General features: G+C 42.1%; 4 protein-coding genes across 5 annotated transcripts; 3 read left to right on the top strand and 1 right to left on the bottom strand.

Annotated features, from left to right (window-relative positions):
* Positions 1 to 2,159: 2,159 nt before the first annotated feature.
* Positions 2,160 to 4,187, top strand: LOC123466540. Its single transcript, XM_045177536.1, has one exon. It carries the CDS (start codon positions 2,161 to 2,163, stop codon positions 3,754 to 3,756), a length of 1,596 nt encoding a protein of 531 aa, XP_045033471.1. The 5' UTR covers position 2,160; the 3' UTR covers positions 3,757 to 4,187.
* Positions 4,188 to 5,494: 1,307 nt separating this feature from the next.
* On the top strand, positions 5,495 to 12,004 carry LOC116935698 (isoleucine--tRNA ligase, mitochondrial). The gene is made up of 19 exons (XM_032942970.2): positions 5,495 to 5,654; positions 5,717 to 5,813; positions 5,874 to 6,153; positions 6,213 to 6,364; positions 6,433 to 6,482; positions 6,846 to 7,168; positions 7,235 to 7,333; positions 7,420 to 7,490; positions 7,551 to 7,787; positions 7,846 to 7,954; positions 8,050 to 8,107; positions 9,531 to 9,669; positions 9,744 to 9,904; positions 9,985 to 10,119; positions 10,199 to 10,424; positions 10,673 to 10,779; positions 10,836 to 10,981; positions 11,432 to 11,622; positions 11,691 to 12,004. The coding sequence occupies exons 1-19, from the start codon at positions 5,584 to 5,586 to the stop codon at positions 11,970 to 11,972; spliced, it is 2,934 nt and encodes a 977-aa protein (XP_032798861.2). The 5' UTR covers positions 5,495 to 5,583; the 3' UTR covers positions 11,973 to 12,004.
* Positions 12,005 to 12,626: 622 nt separating this feature from the next.
* Positions 12,627 to 14,275, top strand: LOC116935694. The gene is made up of 6 exons (XM_032942966.2): positions 12,627 to 12,781; positions 12,848 to 13,043; positions 13,110 to 13,128; positions 13,306 to 13,521; positions 13,620 to 13,806; positions 13,912 to 14,275. Exons 1-6 carry the CDS (start codon positions 12,696 to 12,698, stop codon positions 14,126 to 14,128), a joined length of 921 nt encoding a protein of 306 aa, XP_032798857.1. The 5' UTR covers positions 12,627 to 12,695; the 3' UTR covers positions 14,129 to 14,275.
* Positions 14,276 to 14,877: 602 nt separating this feature from the next.
* Positions 14,878 to 19,207, bottom strand: LOC123475258 (hybrid signal transduction histidine kinase G-like). Of its 2 annotated transcripts, none has more exons than XM_045177694.1 (2): positions 18,325 to 19,207; positions 14,878 to 15,172 (listed from the first exon to the last, which is right to left on the bottom strand). In XM_045177694.1, exons 1-2 carry the CDS (start codon positions 19,119 to 19,121, stop codon positions 15,073 to 15,075), a joined length of 897 nt encoding a protein of 298 aa, XP_045033629.1. In that variant the 5' UTR covers positions 19,122 to 19,207; the 3' UTR covers positions 14,878 to 15,072. The 2 variants fall into 2 exon arrangements, 1 of the variants encoding a protein (XP_045033629.1); XR_006650123.1 differs by lacking the exon at positions 18,325 to 19,207 and adding an exon at positions 15,398 to 16,090 and having other exon boundaries at positions 15,035 to 15,172.
* Between the last annotated feature and the right edge of the window lie 583 nt (positions 19,208 to 19,790).

Here is a 19,790-nt window from a genome sequence, read left to right as displayed (position 1 = left end):
TGATTGCAAACCCCAATTGAATTCGGGGAGAAGAATTTTCCACCCTGAGCCACGCCTCCTTGGCCCGAAATGAGAAACCCGATTTGCAAAAAAGCGCCCCGATTGGCTCGAGGCCGATCCTTAAATGAAACAATTGAAAATCTTTTTGGCTGTTGGAAGGAGGTCCGTAGAATATAATTTTCGCACATCCATTGCACTTCCAAGGTGACTAGCCGACGGACATCCCTGGAACTACCCATTGAGTACATAGATATCTAACGGATGTTCGGCCATGATTCGGACATCCGACGGCAGAAATGTGCTATATGGGGGAAGAGTGGCGTCATTCAGCCTTCGGACAGCCCGTGGTCCTCGCAGGTCGTCCTGGTCAAGAAGAAAGACGGATCTATTCGATTCTGCGTAGACTATAGGAGGCTCAATCAGGCTACCACTCGTGACGTGTACCCGCTCCCGCGGATCGACGAAATCCTAGACAGTCTGAACGGAGCGTCCTTCTTTTCTACCATAGACTTGTACAGGGGCTATTGGCAAGTCCCAGTCAATAAAAGCGACGTCAAGAAAACAGCTTTCGTCACCCGGGATGGGCTTTTCGAGTTCAAGCGTATGCCGTTCGGGCTTTCCAATGCACCCGCCACGTTTCAGCGCTTGATGGATCAGGTTCTGGCTTCACACAAATGGCTGCATTGCCTCGTATACCTCGACGACGTGCTAGTTTACTCAAGGGACTTTGACTCCCATTGCGAACGCCTAGACCTCGTGCTGACAGCCTTGGGGGATGCGGGTTTGTGTCTCAATGCGTCGAAGTGTTCGTTCGGTCGTCGCGAGGTTGTTTACTTGGGCCACAAAGTAAGTGGGGAGGGAATTTCACCGGACCCACAAAAGTCAGCGGCAATCTCACAGCATCCACCACCCACCAACGTCAAGGAACTCAAGCAGTTTTTGGGCCTGGCATCCTATTACCGGAAGTTTATCCGTGGGTTTTCTACCGTAGCGCACCCGCTTATATCTATGCTAAAAAAGGGAATGGAATTCGTTTGGCACGAACCGCAGAAACTTTCTTTTAAACATCTAGTCGACGCCCTCAGCTCTCCTTCAACCTTGGTTCATTTTGACGAAACGGCCGAACTGTTTCTCAAGACCGACGCAAGCTACGCTGGGTTGGGTGCCGTTCTGACACAAAAGAAAGATGGGGTAGAAAAAGTCGTCAGCTTCCTCAGTAGGAGACTCCTCACGAACGAGGCAAACTGGGCGTCCAACGACTTAGAGTGCTTCGCCGTAGTATGGGCCATAAAGAAACTCAGGCCGTATCTGTACGGTAGGGAATTCACGGTCTACAGTGACAATGTAACAGCAGTGTCACTGTTGAGGAAAAAAGGACCTCACGGGTAAATTTGCACGCTGGGTCATGGACCTGGCCGAGTACGATTTCAAAATTTTGCACTGCACCGGTCCGTCTAACGTAGTTGCGGACGCACTTTCCCGACCCCCTACAACTTCCACCTGTCTCGATACACACCACGCTTCCTTGGAAGATGTTTGCGAGCTTTGCTTAAAGGGAGTCTCTTTTGGGGAGGGGGTTTCCGATTTGGTTGTGGGAAGGGCCACAGACAAAAGTTCTCTTCGGTGCCCCAGTTTCCCTCAGGATAGCCACATTATCAAGTGTAATTTTGGGGGTGATTTTCAGCCAAGAGTTGGTATCCTAGCCCCTCCAAAACTGTCCGGTTTTTCCCCTACCAAAATTGACCTCGAAGAATTGTCGCTGGCGCAACATGCAGATCGTACTTTTAAGGCTGCCATCGACAGGCTACAAGGAAGATCCCCGCAAACCCAAGACGTTTTCCGACTTAAAAAGCAAGTCCTGTATCGACGGAACAAAAGGAAAAGCGGGCATTCATGGCTCCTTTGCGTACCCAAGTTTTTAAGAGGCCAGGTCGCGAGGGCTTGTCATGTTGATCCTTCGAGTGGCCACGGAGGCCAAACAAAAACTATAGAAAGGATCCTACAACGGTTTTGGTGGCCAGGTGCTACAAAAACAGCCCGACGACTGACGCGTAGCTGCCATTTCTGCCAATTGAAGAAAGTCCAACGTAGACGACCAGCGGGCCTACTGAACCCCATTCCCCGCCTTGGCAACCATTCACGAGGTGGAGTCTGGATCACATGGGGCCATTTCCAATCACTCGAGCGGGAAACCGGTACATCATTGTGGCCGTAGATTACTTCTCTAAACTAGTTCTCGCCCAACCAGTTCCGTCCTGTGCGGCAGGACCCAGCATTACATTCCTAAATGATTGGGTTATCAACCGCCATGGGGTCCCGCATCACATCGTATCCGACCAAGGCTCCGCCTTTACTTCAGCAGCCTGGCGTGATACGCTCTCATCACTAGGGATAATACACACGCTAGCGACCACGGAACGGCCGCAAACCAATGGCTTGGTAGAACGGCAGAACGCCGTCATAATGGACAAACTCGTGGCGTTCGTAGACAAGAAGGAAAGCTGGGACGAAGGCCTCCAAAGTTCAGTCTTTGCAATCAACACCGACGTCCATACAGCCACGAAATTCTCTCCGTTTGAAGTCATATTTGGCTTCCCGGCACGCCTACCAGTCGAAACTGACTTCCCTTGGCCCGAAGATAGTGACCCGGAAACCCGGAGAGACCACATCTGGAGCCAAGTGAGAGAAAATGTCATCGCGGACCAAGCGCGGCAGAAAACAAACCACGATGCAAAACACAGAAAAGCGGAAGAATACAAACCAGGCGATCTCGTGACGGTGCGGCGGAAGCAGGTGAAAAAGGGGTTGTGCAGGAAGTTCTCCCAGCGCAACATCGGTCCCTTCCAAATCGTGCGGAAGCTTGGCCCAAGTACCTTCGAGGTGGAAGACCTTCCATCCCGCCGTACGGCCACCAGGTGGCGAGTGTTCAATGCCCATGTAGCCCAGATGAACCGCTACGTCACCAAACAAGGCACAGACACGGAATCATCCAGCCAAGCAAGCCCGGAGGAGACGGATTCATCGTCCTCCCACTCATCGGCCCGGTCGTTAGACGAGCATTTTTCGTCAGCCAGCGACTCATCATCTAACGAGGAATCGTCGTCTTCCCATTCGCCCTCGGTTTCAAGCGACTCGGCATCTAACGAAGAATCGTCGTCTTCCCGTTCGCCCTCTGTTTCAAGCGTTTCCGGACCGTCTCCACAGCGTTTGTCTCCGTCATCTGATTCGTCCTCGTCGTCTTCATCGTTCCCCTCACGGAACAACGCGAGCCCGGAACCAAGAAGCTCGTTGGATGGCCTCCAGTCGCCGTCGGCTTCCGGTAGGAGCGTCTCTGAAGCTGTCCCGCTTTCCCCAACGATTCCACTCGGTCTCGGAGATTTAGTTTGGGCGTACATCCCAGGCTACCCACTATGGCCAGCACTCATCACCCAAGACCCTGTCTCCTCCGTACACACCAAAACGAAGTCCGTCGGAAGAACCAAAATTCGGTTTTTCCATGTTGAGTTCTACGCGGACAACGGAGCACGGAGTTGGCTGTCGGCCAAAATGTTGTTCCATTTCAGCGGGGGCGTAGAAGAACTACTGGCAGGAAACGGCGAATTCTGCAAGCACGTCCAAACTAAGAGCAAGGTCTTTAAATCTCTCCATCAAGCAATCCGCACCCAAAGAAAAGACTGGCAGCTCGCTGTAGCAGAAGCCAGGAACGCCTTTCGCCTAGCGGCCCAGCAACGAATAATTTCGCTCAGGTCCTCTTAAGTCACTTTGCCCCATCACCTACACCACCTCGTCCCCACTGACTTTCCCTTCTACACCAATCAACGCCACTCTGGTGTAACTGAAATAAGCGGGGCCCTGCCTATATGTTGTGTTCCCTAAATGTTATATTCTTTGTTGTACGTGCCTCTCTATTCTTTATGTTCAACGTAATACTTATGGATAACGTTTTGTGCGTGATATGCTGTCTCTACTCCTCCCCCAGTTTCCCCAACGAAGTTTGCAAAGTAATTATCAGTTCTACCTTTTGTGTACGACAAAATGATTTGGGAAAGTAAGGTTAGGGCGTAAAATCTTTAGTCATTATTAGCTAAACCCGGCGCTCTCCTTATATTTCTGGTTGATGTCTGGATTCCCACCTTGGATTGGGTCTGTACCCATTGTTTCGTATTTTGTCTGAATTTATGTCTTGTGTTTATGGCCCTTAATCAAATTGCCAGTCGAAGTTGGCTGCATGCACCTAAACGGTGCTCTTCTTCCGGTCTGGCCGCGGGACGCTGGCCCATCCGGGGGAGGGGGGGGGCATGTTACGGGCGACTCCGAGATGGCGCGCAAGCAGCCAGAGGAGCAGACGGACTCGCGTCGCCCGTGATGGAGGGTGTTGGATCTGGCAAGGGGACGAGGACAGATCTTTTTTGGCTGCAATAAACTGCTTGTCTTGTCTCTATATATAATTGCATTTAACGAGCATTCGCTCGTTACAAAAGGGCATGAATTAATAAATCTGACGAAAACTCAACCAATAGTGATTGTCCGGCTCTTTGCTGCTTAACGAATAAGGCAGTCAATTCGCCTAACTTCCACTAATTGGCGAAAACACGGCCAAAGAGTGGATCAAACTAACACTGCCAAAAAAGAACAAGATCAAAAAAGTTCCATGCGTACACTCGGACGAACATGCAGAATCTGAGTCTAGTAGGTCTCCCAATTTTTCTAAAGAGGTGAAGGTTAATGGGTTTTTGGGTTCAACATTAGAATTCTGGGTAGAATCATTAATTAAGGGTTTCTGGGTAGTAAGGAAGGTCATTCTCTGGAAAGAGCGAGAATGACCTTGTGTAAAAGGCATAGGAGTTATCAAACCAATAATCTCATGACAATATTCTAATAAATGAAAACAAAATTATAAAGTTAAAAGGCATTGTATTACGGAAAGGAAACAGAAAGAAAAATAAACAATAAACATAAATAATAACAAACACAAAACAAAAAATAACGGTTCGGGGGTTTTGTGTTTTTGCCTGACAGGGTTCAGGTCCCTGAACGAGATGGAGTTGCAACTGAATGCGTAAGGCAAGTTGCGCTAGTATAGCGAATTGAGCTGCCTATCTCTTGCTGCAAATTGAGGCCAGGGACCTGAACCCTAACAGGAGTTGCCGTCATGTTTTGCCTGACAGCTTTCAGGCCCCTGAACGAGATGGAGTTGCTCTTTTCCCTATTTTTCAGATTTGTTCCCATCGTGCAGGGTTTCACGATGGGCTCTATACATCTGAAAAATAGGGAAAAGAGGGGGTAAATGTATAATTTTATTACCATACCAAAGAATTAGAATAAAATTTTGAAATAATTCACGGGATACAGGAAGGGGATCTAGAAAATTAAGGTGTACAGTTGATGACGTAAAGTTAAATACAATTCCCGCCAATACGTGTGTGTGAAGCACGTATTCAGTACTAACATTAGAAAAAGTAGAAAAATTTCAGAAAGTATACTCCCGCGCCCCTAGCGGTAAGACCAAGCATCGCCTACTGGATTTCTCTCAGCCTTATGGCGATGATAGCGTTCTTTACTTCGTAGTCTGTGGTCTGTGGTATGAATAATCATGGTTGCTATTTGCGGATCAGTTTGCAAGGAATGAATACGTTTTTGTGTGTAATTTCTCGGTAAGAAGTATGAAAGAAATAAGTATAGTGTTTTGTTATATTTTTACAAAAAATATATTTAGGAAACCGTTTAGCAGTACTGTATTGTTGCCTAAAACTAGCTTTCCCCTTCGCGTAAGTTCCAAACAACGAAAGGAAAGAGATTTATGGATTATGAAGGTAGAATTATCGTAAAAGTTGTTTAATTCCACTGATTTCTATCAATATTTTTTCCTCCAGACGGCCTCATTTGATCAACTGTATCAATGGCAAAGAAAGAATTTACAGGCTGAAGATGAATTTTTTTTACATGATGGCCCTCCATATGCAAATGGAAAACCACATATGGGACATGCTTTGAACAAAATACTCAAAGATATACTGTTACGTTACAACCTGCTTTCTGGGAAGCTGGTACATTATATTCCAGGTTGGGATTGCCATGGTCTGCCTATTGAATTGAAAGCTTTGGAAACATATGACACCCAGAAATCAAGTGTGTTAGAAATTCGCCAGAAAGGTAAGTAATTTTTTTAAAGCTTCAGGATAACATCTTTACTTGTTTGTTTTAATCTTTAGCTAAATTATTTGCTTTGGATACCATAAAATGTCAGAAAGCAGCCTTTTCACGTTGGGGAGTGTTGGCAGATTGGAATGACAACTGCTACTTCACATTTTCACCAAGATATGTCACTTCACAGCTTAAAATGTTCTGTGATCTTTTTGATAAAGTTAGGCTTTTAATTCAGTTTCAGATTAATTTTCTGGTTAAATGTTACATATTAATCATGTATTTAAGGGACTTGTGTACAGAGACTACAAGCCGGTTTACTGGTCCCCATCTGCAAGGTAAATTTCTTGTTTCTTCAATTTTTCTATTCTCAATTGCATATAAGCAGTATTAATTGTTATAAACATGCATTAATTCAGCGGCAGGTGCGAGTCTCTCAAATGTTATGCGCCATTTGTTTCTCATTTCTTTTTTCAATTGTCGAAGGGTAACCTAAGAATACTCTACAGCGATGGAAGGTTAAAACTTTGGCGTCGTTTTTAGAAAATACCTGTCGTAGAAAATAAAATTCATTCAAAAGAGCTACCATTGAAGATATTTTGCACAATCAACTAGTCATAAAATTACACTAGGATAACTGTGTTCTACTGTCAATTGTCCCCGTGGTTTTTAGCTATATTTTTTTCATTTACTACTTATAGGACTGCTCTTGCGGAATCCGAATTGGAATATAACGTGAACCATGTCAGCACATCCGTTTACGTGAAATTGGTTCTACACACACCATTGCCTGAATGCATAATTGGTGTTTCAAAAAACACCCCTGTTTATCTAGTAGTATGGACTACAACACCATGGACATTACCAGCTAATCAAGCTGTATGTTTTCATCCAGACATAAAGTACTGCCTTGTGAGGTGTAAATCCAATGTGGATCATGAGTACATGGTTGTTGCCCTAGAGCTCTATCAGTCTCTTCAGCAGCTGTGGTTGCGTGATTTAACTGTGGTCAAGGAATTTTATGGTAACATCAGATAGTTGAACCTTCTCAGTGTCTTCATTTGATTTATGAGGTTATAATTAATATTAGGAAAAGTATTGAAGGGACACTTCTATTTACACCCAATTCAGAAAACAAAAAAAATGCCGTTACTACCCTCTGAACATGTAACTGTGAAAAAGGGAACAGGTAAAATTTTGGTTATTGGCCATAAAATTTTTGTGTTAACGAAACATTTACTTCAAAGAACATAAATAAAATGAATCAGTCTTTAGGTCTTGTGCATACTTCACCAGCCCATGGTCCTGATGACTTCCTTGTAGCATTGGAGCATAAACTACCGATCGTAAGAAAAATGCTGTCTGATTGAATTTTAATCTCTTAACTATTCAAATGTTATCTGAAGTTGAATTTAGTTGATGAAAAAGGAAGGTATTCCGCAGATGCTGGAAGTGATCTAGCTGGATATAACGTCTTAGACAAGGGTCAAGATGTTGTGTTAAGGCTATTAGGAAGCAATGTAGTCTTCCTAGAAAATTTTAGGCATAGTTATCCATACGATTGGCGAACAAAGCAGCCTGTGATTCTGAGAGCTAGTCTGCAATGGTTTGTCGATACAGAGAAAATTAAAACTGCAGCAATAGTAAGTGTATTGTATCTCGGAAAATGCTAAGGTAATGGTACAATTTACACTTGTATAGGAAGCTATGAAGCGCGTTGTGGTGGTTCCAACAAATTTCGAAAAGACAATGCTCAAACAATTGGCAAGTAGACCATACTGGTGTATTTCAAGGCAACGTTCCTGGGGAGGTTTGTAATTGTACACTCTTTCTTTTTCCTAATTTTTATAATTATCATTTTTAAAATTATATATATATATATTTATTTATTTATACTTTTTATAGTTCCCATTCCAGTGTTCTACAACTCGTCGTTGCCTACAAAAAATGCTATTTTGCACAGGTTTGTCAAAAAGAGTTCTTTTTCTATAGAATATAGAAACTCAACCTAGGTTTTAGTTATTAATTTAGGGAACATTTCTCCTAAAACTGTGCTTTTGTAGTGATTTTCCGCAAACGCAAGCTACCAATGGAAAAGTGTAGCCTGAAATCTAAAATCATCGGATGAGTTTGAAAGGGGAAAGTCTTCTCGTTGGTCGCGCACAGCAGCCATAACATTGATTTTGATTTTTTTTTTTTTTTTTTTTCTTTTTATTATTATTCTTTTCCGACCTGAGATTGCTCTTCTTGTCTACCTTCGACTCCACGTCTGGAGGATAAAAAGGGTATTTTGACAAAAGAGACTCCAGAAGGTGTAATTTGCCTTGGTTCCCTCCGGATGGGTTTATCTTTTTTTTTTTTCTCTCTCTTTCCAATTGTACCGTTATTTCCTGAATGGCAAACTTTTCAACAAATTCAGTGTAGCGTGTGCTGTAGTGCAAATGTGGAAAATCCCTAATTCTTTTAGTTACTTATCTGATTGCATTTTCCCGAACTCATTCAGGTTGTCAGCAGTGTGTAAAAACATGAACTGAATAGGGATGTAAAGCAATTTTTTCAAATTGTTTTATCTGATCAAATTGAGTTAGAAAAGATTGCCAATCATGTTACTATAGAAAAAATGCTCAGTTTAGCTATAAATTACACTTAAAGGGGTCTGAAGGGCCGCCTCTCGATTTTCGGTCACTCGGTCATTTTGTGACGGGTGGTCGGGTCTCGGGTGCAGCGTAATAAGGCATACATTGTTTCTATGTAGTAGGTAAGCATTAGCTTGTTTATGGATTTTGGCGGTAAAGTAATGTAATATTGTTGATACAAATGGCGAACGCCAAAATCTTCAAACTAGCTAATGCAATCCGGTCTTGACGAGTTTGTCCTGACTAAGGCCAGGCGGATTCTCTTTACTGGTAAAACCTTGGTAGTTATACTTGTTTTGGTTTTACTCTTTAGCTATTTAAACAGAAGATTTTCGATTGGGCTGGTTTTGTGAGCGGGAAATGAACCTATCTTTTTTTTTTTTTTTTTTTTTAAACTTCTAACGCAAAACACCAGAGAATGTCTATTTCAGATTACCCCTCCCGGAAACTGGCAGTTCTTTTTTTCTATTGAAAGGAGATGATAGCTTAATTTTGAGATGATAATTCCTGGTTGCGCATGGTTGGCAATCCCTACTCTTGCGACCGTCGGAATATCTTTTTATAAAGTAATGCACTTCTTTGTGATATTCTACGTGATACCCTATAGTCTGCTAAAACTTCACTTAGAGCAAGTATCACAGTTGCTTCTTCTATTCTGACTTGCATTATAATGTTACTTTAGAAATAAAAATAAGTTTAACATTTTTAGTTCAGACTGTTTTAATTTAGAATGCCCTTTTCATTTTAAAGGGGAGTTGTCGAAAGACTTTGTGAACTTATTATGACAAACGGGATTGATCAATGGTGGCTGCAGAGCGCTGAAGATCTGATTGGAAGTGAAATCATGAGAGAGTTGCAGTTGCTTCCTGGTCACGTATTTAAAGGAATGGTATTGTCTCGCAGTTCGAAGTATTTCCATAGTTTCGTAAGACATAAAATTCAAGTAGTTTTGGTGCAATATAGGACATCATGGACATCTGGTTTGACAGCGGAGCTTCGTGGAACTCTGTTTTGCCTGAAGGGAAGCAAGCCGACTTCTATTTGGAAGGAATAGATCAATTTGGAGGATGGTTTCAATCATCGCTATTGACGTCAGTAGCATGCCGTGACCACGCTCCCTATAAGTAATCGATTTAACTTAGTATTTTAAAATTGAACTAGCTCTTTTCCTCTCACGGCGTATTTCTGTGCGTATTTGTTTTAGAAATATATTTGTACACGGCTTCGTCTTAGACCATGAGGGACGCAAGATGTCAAAGTCTTTAGGTAACGTAATGGATCCCCTTTCAGTTGTTGACGGTGATGGGAATCAACCTGCTGTTGGTATCGATGCATTGCGGTAAGGAGCATCATCTGCATATTCACGTAAATTATTGATTATAAATTAAACTAAAGAACACAACATTTACATTATGCAGGTGGTGGGTTGCTAGTCATGTGTCTGGAAACGGTAGTAACGTGTCAGTTAGTAACCAGTTGATACAACAAGCCTCAGACGATGTACAGAAGATCCGTTCAGTTATACGATTCATCCTGGGAAATCTTCATGGTGTCACTGACTTTCAATTGCAACAAACCGATTTGAAGAATTTGGGTTTCGTTGACCTTTACATGCTTCACCTTTTAACTGACTTCGTTGAAACGGTAATGCCTATTTTCTTCAGTAGACTTGTCGTGAACACGATCTATTTTTGTATCGGCGATAGCGATCGCAGCTTTTTTGCGATCATTTTTCGCAGACCATCTAACAAGAAAAATGATCGTCTAAGATCGTGATCGCCACCACGATAAAAAAAATTTATCGCAAGAGCAAGTCTGCTTTTAAGCAAGTCATTGCTTGATCACAGCATTTGAATATTGATTACTGAAACTGATTGTTACTCCACTTTCAGACGTTTTTGGCGTACCGTGAACTCAATTTCCGAAAGGTCACAAGTTTGCTTTCTTACTTCATCAGTAATAACGTTTCGGCATTTTATTGCAACATCGTGAGAGGACGGTAAACTGAAACTAATTTACTACGTATACGGCGCTAAAGCTATATTTTTCCCGCAGCCTTTATTGCGACAGTATGATGAGCAAGAAAAGACTTTCTGCTCTATATGTACTGAGTGAGATTCTGGATCAAGTTTCCTTAATAACTGCGCCAATTCTTCCACATTTGACAGAAGAAATTGAAATATATCATCCTTGGCGTTCAGGTATGTGAATCATTCTTAAGTGTAAAGTCTAATTGGGTAGTCTAACTTAAAGTCTCCAGAGCTTGGGCAACCCATGACTAGCATGGATAGCCATATCTTTGATCTAAAATTCCATATCTTGAATGTAATTCCATGACAAAACAAAATATTAAACGAATTGGTAAAACGTGGCATAAACATTTACAAACAACAACTTTCTGTGCTCTCGCTTCGCCTACCAATAATCGAATCGATTGGTTATGACAGTCGTATAAAATATTCCTGATGGAGGAATGGCAGGAGATTTTTTAAGACTTTTGGAAGGGAAAATTTTTGATTGGCTGAACCCGTATTGAGTTCCTTCCCTGTTTTGTTACCCTAATAAGGAAATTATTCCGTACTCACAAGATGACTGCTGTCCACAGCAAATGATGAGAGTTGATTGTAAAAATATTTCTGATCAATTTACAGGTAAGGGAGGATTGTTCCGTAATCGTAGGTTCACCAATATGAGAAACTTCGAGTCTCCAGATGTTGTTGAGTGCATTAAACCATCGTTATCCATACGCAATGCGGTTAATAAATCCATTGGCCAGTTCAACACTCAACAATGGAATGTCGAGATCACGGCTTTTGATTCTCGAGATCTACGTTTCTTGCAGGTAAATTTGGTATCTCTATGCAAAAAGGTTAATAAAATAAAAATGTAAAAATATTATTCTATTAATAGAAACTGCAGTTAAAAGAGAGCGATGAAAATTCCGAATTGTGCGAGCTTCTTCAAGTATCAACGGTGACCTTACTTGGCAAAAGCGTCCCGGATCCCGTCGCCAAAGAGAAAGAAAATGTTTCAATTAATGAGGACAATTTGATGAAAACGGAATGTCATTATTCTGGTCCTATTCAAATTACTTTGTCTAAAACAAAACTAGCAGCCTGCCCCCGCTGTAGAAGATACACATCGGCCGATGGCAAATTGTGTCACCTATGCTTAGTAGTTGCTGCTGAGTAAAGTGTTCAAAATACATTAGAATCAATTCCCTATTTGAAACTTAAAAGTTCTATTTTCTTTCAAGATCTGCATTTTTAGAGTTCATACTGCAGGTTTCTTAAAACAATGTGTAATTACCTAATCTAGCGTAATCCTAGTATTCTTTTGTTTTGTTTAATTTTGAATACGGCATCGGTATTTAGAGGTTGAAAACGAATGGGCAGATAATGCGCATATAGAAACAATTATCATGTACAACATCAATTGTTGCAACCACCGATTGAAATATTTGAAATGGTATAGACAAGACGTAGTGTAATTATGATTCGGTATGGGTGAGAAAACTAAGTGGATTGGAACTCAAATGGAAAAAGGCGTTGCCATCACCGTCGGAAACGCTGTACGAGTGGTGGTAGGTGTTGTCTTATCTAACACCTTGATACAAAGAATTTAACACAACACACAACATAGTAACACCTTTTTAACGCTTGTATTTACGAGAACAGGAAAAATCTTCTACCGTTAGAAAGAAGGGTGGAGCAGCGGATATTCATTTTGCTGCATTTCCTCCGTTACAGATCAAGTGAATAGTTTATGCATCGGCGAAGCTGGGTGGGAAGTATTTTTCTAAGCTTCGTTTTATCCAACAATTAGGCGAACGAAAGAGACCCTAGTATATAAATACCAGCATGGCTACGGAAAGACATCGCATAATTCAAAGTTGTTCGTTTTTCACGACAAAAAATGATCTGTACCAAGACTACCATTTATTTTGCTGTTATCTGCAGTCAAATGTTTTTAACAATTTCTGCGCGTAGCACCGGGAACAAGTAAACAGGCGTTAAAGTTTACTGCACAAATTCTTCAGTGTTTCAATAACTATCTGCTTTTGATAGTGTCGATTTAGGTAAAATCGTTCACGGCTCTACAAAGGAAGATCCTTTTTCTTCTGGCGCTTTTTCACCTGACCTCAAGGATACAAATCACTCGTCAGTTTTCACTACTAATGGTAAAACGGCGTTTGCTGCAGACAAAAGGAAAGGAAAATTCTTTGGAATCACTACGACTGGAACCACGGGGAATAATCTACAAGTAATTCCAATTAAAAAATGGTTGTAAAGTAATGCATGCGTAATGATCAATCTTGTTCTTTTTCAGCTTGGATTATCCTTTATAGGTAAGAATACACATACGGAATCTTGTGAATCTTTCATCCCACTTTCTTCATAAATTTACTTCATTTAATTTACGAAGATGTTTTACATAGTTTTAAGAGAAAATCATTAACTCTCGACATTTCCTATAATCTAGTACTCGCACGATAAGACTAATTGCAAATCAAATTTCTTTATAGTGCCATTCCTAAACATCCCATTTGGAGCAAGCAGCACATCATCGTATTATGGCTCCAACTATGCAACTACGCCATCGTATGGAACAAGCACAAGTCTTCTCGGTTTAAACTCAGGCAGCATAATATACGCCGTGATAATTGGATTGGTAGCAATAGTACTTATCCCACTTTTTATTTATTCTTTCACGGGAGTTAGCACCTCACCATATGGACGAAGTAAGTTTTAACGCATTTATTACTTATTTTAACAATAGATGTTATAGCACAACCTATACAATCACATTATCTCGTTCACATTTCGTATAATAAATTAGGTGACGACATTGATAGCATTTTAACGAATATGGTATCTCGGATTGACGATGCGCTTCAAAATCAGTATAATGTTGATGCGTCTAGTTGCTTACAACGTGCCCTTTGTACTCATATTGCATCATCGACAAGGAGAATGTCTGAGGGAACAGCTGGTTCAATTGATAACATTATTGATGGTTTTGCTTCGTAAGTTTCTATTTCTTTAACCTATTCCTCGCAAAATGAAAGAAATTTATGCAAAGTATTTCTCCAAAAAGAAATTATTACTTAATAATTGTTTCTTTTATACAGGGGCACGTATTTTAGTACCTTGCTATCGGGCACCAAAATTGAGGAAGCAATTCGTCAAGCAAAAAATGGTGAAACTTGCAACAAATATTTTACAAAATGCCCATATAGTCTGGATTCTCTCAATCATTCTCTGACCGATTATGCTGAGAAATATGTCATGAGCCAGGCAAACATAGACGATCAATTGTATTCTTTTAATGATGTTTCCTTGGAGTAAATTGAGAACTGAAGAATAACGAGGCGATTCACTATAAATCATTTTGAAAAGAAACGTCCGCTTTCATCAAAGCTAGTGTACTCTTTCATGTTCCGTACGTTTATTTAAATAAGCTCTAAATATACATTACAATTGCTTACGAAATAATTAACGAAATAATTAATGAGAAAATAAAACTATGGAATCTGAGCACCATTAAAGAAATATTGATGTCAATTTATGTATACTTAACATGTTAGGCTCATGGATCAAGCTGTTCATTCCACAACATGCGATTCCTCTCGGCTGACCAACTGATAAACTTTGACTACTATTATATACTCTTGGCACTAATATATACGTAGACAAAGTCATACGAAATAAGACAAGCGTTTCCTTTTTTAGTTTCGATTTGATATTATAATATAGTTAAGACCCCGGAAAATAAAAACAAAACTAAACTTTTCTGTTATCTTAAACTAAATAAGCTTTGCAAATAAAAAGAAATAATAATGAAAAACAATGCCGAACGAAAATCAAAATCCCGTTTGCGAGTGCGCCTCAAAAGGGGCTCGTTGTCGAAAACGGTCAAGTATTTTGGAATAGGGACCTGGTGCAAAAATGTAATCTTACAGAAGAATCAGAAAATCGTGCGTAAAGGCATTTTTTACTTTTTCGTTTTTCACCCTTTCTAAAATAATTGTAAAATTGTTCGAGCGCTAGCGCTGAACAATTGGGATTATTTAATAAAATGAAAAGAGAGACAGAACTGTGTGTGACCATTTATATTCAGCATATTTATAGCAAGCCTGACTTGAAGTATGGCAACAGTGCCATACTAAAGAAAGGAAAGGAGGGTGTGGGTGAAGCCTATGAGGTTCCAAACGCGCTTAAACTATTCAGATTTTAGAAGCACGGGAATATAAAGCCACACGGAGGAGGTACAACGACGAAGGTAAACATGATCACTTCTTGTTGAAACTTGAGTCGTTGTTATTGAAGTTGCCTGAATTGTTGTTGTTGTCTCGTCCCTTCTTCCGGCCGCGGTAACCGTTATTGTATCCACTGAAAAAATAACAAGAAACGAGTTCGAATATTAATAAACATGAAAAGCAGCGGTGGGTGGGTGGGAGAGACAGTTCTGCCTCTCTTTTCATTTTATTCAATAATCCCAATTGTTCAGCGCTAGCGCTCGAACAATTTTACAATTATTTAGTAAAATTCGTTCGACAGAACTGTGTATTCAAAGCCAAAGAAAAAAAAAAAAAAAATAAGATGATGACGAGTTACGAAAAGAAGGGCGAGAAAACCACAGCACAGCAGAGGGTTAACCGGCGTTTAAATTGATGGTGGTTGAAGGACGGAACTAGTGATCAGGTTGGTTGGTCCATTGACCACCTCCCTGTGGTAGAACTGTTTGAACGTAGACTCCCTGGCCCAATGGCCGGCGTCTAAGACAGTTTGAATCGGTATACCAGATAAGACCGCTTTGGATGCTGCTGCCCCTCTAGTCGAGTGTGCTGAGAAGATAGACGTGTCGATACCGGCTATTTTGAGTTGCTCTTTAATCCAACGGCCGATTGTAGCTACAGAGGCCGGGCCATGGGGTTTGTTGCTGCTGAGCAAGAGAGAGGAGGAGTTTGTGGTATCGCGCAACGCCGCAGTACGGTCTAAATAAGTTTCCAAGCATTTGACAGGACAAATTGAAACATTAAGACGCCAGGCGTCGACGGAAATTCGATGAAGGGGTCCGGAGTGTTGAGCCTTTCTTGGTTGGCTCAGGGAAAAAGACATTTTAGAATCGGAAATGACGATCGATTCCAACGATATTGAAGAAAGTTCACATGTTCTTAAAAGCGTACAGAGAGCCAATAAAGTGACTAATTTCCGAGACAGTTCAAGGAGAGAAAGAGTCGCCCCAGCTGTGGAATCAAAATATGAGAGGACGGTGTCAGGATTCCACGTTTGAGAATATCTGGCAGTCGGGGGGATTTGTTGTATAGGCCTTTGAGTAGTTTGTTGACAAGAGGGTCAGCACCGACGGCAACATTACCCGGGTTTACAGCAAGTGTAGAAGAGAGAGCAGAGCGGGCGACATTGACTGTTCTGTAGCTCCTTCCTACGCTATATTCAGCCAAAAAATTAATTATATCTGCGGAGCTAGGAGACAAGGGATCCTTTTCCCTCGTAGCACACCAATTTCTCCAAAAATTCCAAGCGCTCTGGTATGCAGCGTTTGTATTTTTTCGTGTTGCGGAGAGGATGAGGGCTGAAGCGTCTTCTGAAACTCCGCTCTCAGTAAAGCGGAGCCTGAGAGTTTCCAGGCGATCAGGCGGATGGAATCGTCTTGTACCAGTGGGTGACTCTCTCCCAGAGGAGATGTGAGAAGGTCCGGCGACGGACGTAATAGTCGCGGAACGGCCACGGCGAGGTCCATTATGATCGGGAACCATGGTTGGCTCGGCCAGTACGGGGTGACAAAAAATTGCCTCCGCCTCTTCTCTCATCAGTTTCGACAGGCAGAATGGAATTAAGCTGAACGGGGGAAAACAAAACGCGCCTAGCCCTTTCCATGGGAAGCTGAAAGCGTCTACTTTCCAGCATTTCGGTTGTGGGAACCAACTGACGAACCGTGGCAGTTGATGGTTCCATTCTGACGCAAAAAGGTCCACTTGGACTGGCCACTGAAGGCAGATGGACATGAAAGCTGTTGGAGAAAGTCTCCAATCGCCCGCCGAGAGGGAGCGTCTTGATTCTGCGTCCGCGAGAACATTCGCAGTACCGGGAACAAAAATGGCGGTTAAAAAAATTTTCCTCTCTTCACAAAAATTGGCAATGCGCAGAGAGACGTCACAAAGGTCCTTTGACCGGCACCCGCCTAGTTTGTTAATGTAGCTAACTGCGGTGGTGTTGTCAATCCCGATCTCTATTGTGCAATTAGAGAGAGAAGAAGCGAAACATTCGAGGGCTTTAAGGGCAGCAAGGATCTCTAGGTTGTTAATATGGCGACCAATTTCGGATCCGGACCAAGGCCCACCCGTCTTGACGTCGAGACAAACTGCCCCCAGCCCGAGAGGCAAGCGTCGGAGGATAAGCGCATCTCCGGTCGTGAGAGAAGCAGAGGTTTGCCGGAGGTAAAATCGGCGGAAGTGGTCCACCACTTCAGATCCGCACGAATGTCGTCATTCAGATAAATAACGGCGTCTAAATTGTCGTTATTGGCTCGAGAAGATGAAATGAAGGTAGCCTGCAAGCTACGAAAGTGCGCTTGAGCAAAATTTACTGCATAAGAAGCCCAGTTAAGGTTCCCTATTATTTTTGCCAGTTGACGAAGAGAACATTTCCCCTTTTTTAAAATTTCGGTGCATAACCGACGAATGTCGCAAATCTTTTTATCGGTGAGGCAGAACGACATGGAGACGGAATTGGTGATAAGCCCTATGTACTCGATGCATTGCGTGGGGACTGTTTCAGATTTATTAAAGTTGATTAAGAATCCCAAAGATTCTAAAACATGAATGACTTGTGTTACTGCGTCGCTGCATTCTTGAGTAGAAGTGCCCACGATCAGCAAATCGTCAAGGTAAATAACGAGTCTGATCCCGGAACGACGCAAAAAAGTGACGGCCACTCTCAATAGTTTAGTAAAAACCCAAGGTGAAGCACAAAGACCAAAGGGTAGACATGTATACTCGAATGTTTTACGCCCCCAACGAAAGCGTAAATATTTCCGATGGCCTCGAAAAATCGGAATAGTAAAGTAGGCGTCAGTAAGGTCGACTTTAGCCAGAAAATCCCCCTGCCTCACTGTGTGACGAACTGTGGCAATCCCTTCCATTTTAAAATGGCGGCAAGAAAGAAACTGATTCAAAGGCTTTAGGTTAATGATAGGCCTCCATTCGTTTGGACCTTTCTTTGGGACAAGAAAGTATCGGCTGACGTAGCCCCCTTTCTCCTCTGTCTCTACTACCGCGCCCTTTTTGATGAGAGACTCCACCTCAGCTGAACAAAGATCTAGCTGAACGGCATCCATTGATGCGTTCGGCGGTATACTATGTTGAAAGGGGGGTTCAGCAATAAATTCTAGCTCAAACCCATACTCAACAGTAGATAAAACCCACGGATCTTTAGTCAAATGGGCCCATGCATCAACAAAATGGGCAGTGCGACCGGCAATTGGCAAATCAATTTTCGAAATAAATGGAGGTTTGACATACCGGTCGAAGCTGTAGTTACTCTTATCCTTGCGAGAGTCTTGTAAAGGGGGAGGTGAACGTTTACGTTTCCCAGGTGTTGAAGTAGCTGATGGCCCCGCTGCAGAACTATTCATCAAAGAAGCAGTTTTGACTTGGGAGATGAGTTCGTTCACGAACTCTGTTCCAAAAAGGTCCTCGCCGCCAACAGGGAGTTTCTCTGCTGCACGGGAAAGTAGGCCGATGTGGTTTGGGTGAGTCTGGGAGAGGATGTTGAGACGTCTGGAGTGGGTAATCTCACGAAAAAGATGGGCCCAGAGTAGTGACAGCGTCTTTAATGCTTTGGTGTCCTTGTCGCTTCTCTTACTTTTCCTCTCAAGAAGAAAAAGAAGAGGTTTGGCCATGTCCAGGACGACGTCCGTCTGCTTTCGGTACACTTTTTCCAGCTGATCAATGTTGGGCATCGATGCATTCGAATTCTTTGTAGATTTAAGGGCCGCGTAAAAAGTCTCGTCCAATTTCGGGTTCGTGAACAGTTCAGAGGCACTGACACTAGCCTTTTTGTCACGCTTGACGTCAGGTCTGTACGCCTCTCTAGCCGCCTTAAGGTTCTTCTCACCTAAGCCCTTCACAATCCAATTGGCGAGGACCGACGACTTACGTTTGCTAACTTCAAATCTTTTCGACTTTAATTTAATAATGTCTGAAAAGGTGCTTGAGAAAGATTTAGATGATGATGCGGAACTCGAAGATGAGTCAGAGTCGGAACTCGAACTTGAACTCGACTTACGAGAACGCTTTGACTTACTATGCTTAGCCATGCTTGCTATGCTAGAGCAAAAAAAGATCTGAATAGTTTAAGCGCGTTTGGAACCTCATAGGCTTCACCCACACCCTCCTTTCCTTTCTTTAGTATGGCACTGTTGCCATACTTCAAGTCAGGCTTGCTATAAATATGCTGAATATAAATGGTGACACACAGTTCTGTCGAACGAATTTTACTAAATAATTCCCCAACAGCAGGCTTGCTGGTTCTTACACTTTTCCCCCCCACATCCCTCATCACACCAGCAAGGTATAGAATAGATGTAGAAAAACTAGTTAAATGTGAAATAGATTGCCCATTTTTTATTCCACAACAAATGTGGGTAGTGGAAGCCGTTGTGGCTTCCAACAACCAACAAATTTTATCGAAAAACTGTGCCCTTCGTTATAATAATTAATTAATTAATTATAATGGGAAATCTATTTCACATTTCACTAGTTTTTCTACATACTGTCGTTTGTCTTTTTCATCAAATCCCTGTGCATAGTCACTTAATTCACAGATTGTTATTATGGGCTCCCTTATCAGCCCGCCAGTTTCCTCTACAACATCCAGTTGTCTGCTACAGAAAGTAAACACGTCTACAAAAAAATTAATAATAAATAAAGTACAGTCTATATCGAGGTCAAATAAAAATTACAAGATTACCTGTTAACGAAGGAAT

Source organism: Daphnia magna, linkage group LG8 (assembly GCF_020631705.1).
Source record: "Daphnia magna isolate NIES linkage group LG8, ASM2063170v1.1, whole genome shotgun sequence".
In the NCBI taxonomy this organism is placed as follows: Eukaryota; Metazoa; Arthropoda; class Branchiopoda; order Diplostraca; family Daphniidae; genus Daphnia; species Daphnia magna.
This window is presented reverse-complemented; position numbering and strand designations above follow the sequence as displayed.

Excerpts from the sequence above, each read along its gene's own strand:
- LOC123466540 (XM_045177536.1), top strand. The coding sequence starts at position 2,161 with ATGGGGCCATTTCCAATCACTCGAGCGGGAAACCGGTACATCATTGTG.
- LOC116935698 (XM_032942970.2), top strand. The coding sequence starts at position 5,584 with ATGAATAATCATGGTTGCTATTTGCGGATCAGTTTGCAAGGAATGAAT. Across the intron at positions 6,483-6,845 it reads TACTGGTCCCCATCTGCAAG|GACTGCTCTTGCGGAATCCG; the intron begins GTAAATTTCTTG and ends TACTACTTATAG. Across the intron at positions 10,120-10,198 it reads GTTGGTATCGATGCATTGCG|GTGGTGGGTTGCTAGTCATG; the intron begins GTAAGGAGCATC and ends TACATTATGCAG.
- LOC123475258 (XM_045177694.1), bottom strand. The coding sequence starts at position 19,121 with ATGGCTAAGCATAGTAAGTCAAAGCGTTCTCGTAAGTCGAGTTCAAGT. Across the intron at positions 15,173-18,324 it reads AGTAACTACAGCTTCGACCG|TGGATACAATAACGGTTACC; the intron begins GTATGTCAAACC and ends TTATTTTTTCAG.
- LOC116935694 (XM_032942966.2), top strand. The coding sequence starts at position 12,696 with ATGATCTGTACCAAGACTACCATTTATTTTGCTGTTATCTGCAGTCAA. Across the intron at positions 13,522-13,619 it reads CACCTCACCATATGGACGAA|GTGACGACATTGATAGCATT; the intron begins GTAAGTTTTAAC and ends ATAATAAATTAG. Across the intron at positions 13,807-13,911 it reads ATTATTGATGGTTTTGCTTC|GGGCACGTATTTTAGTACCT; the intron begins GTAAGTTTCTAT and ends TCTTTTATACAG.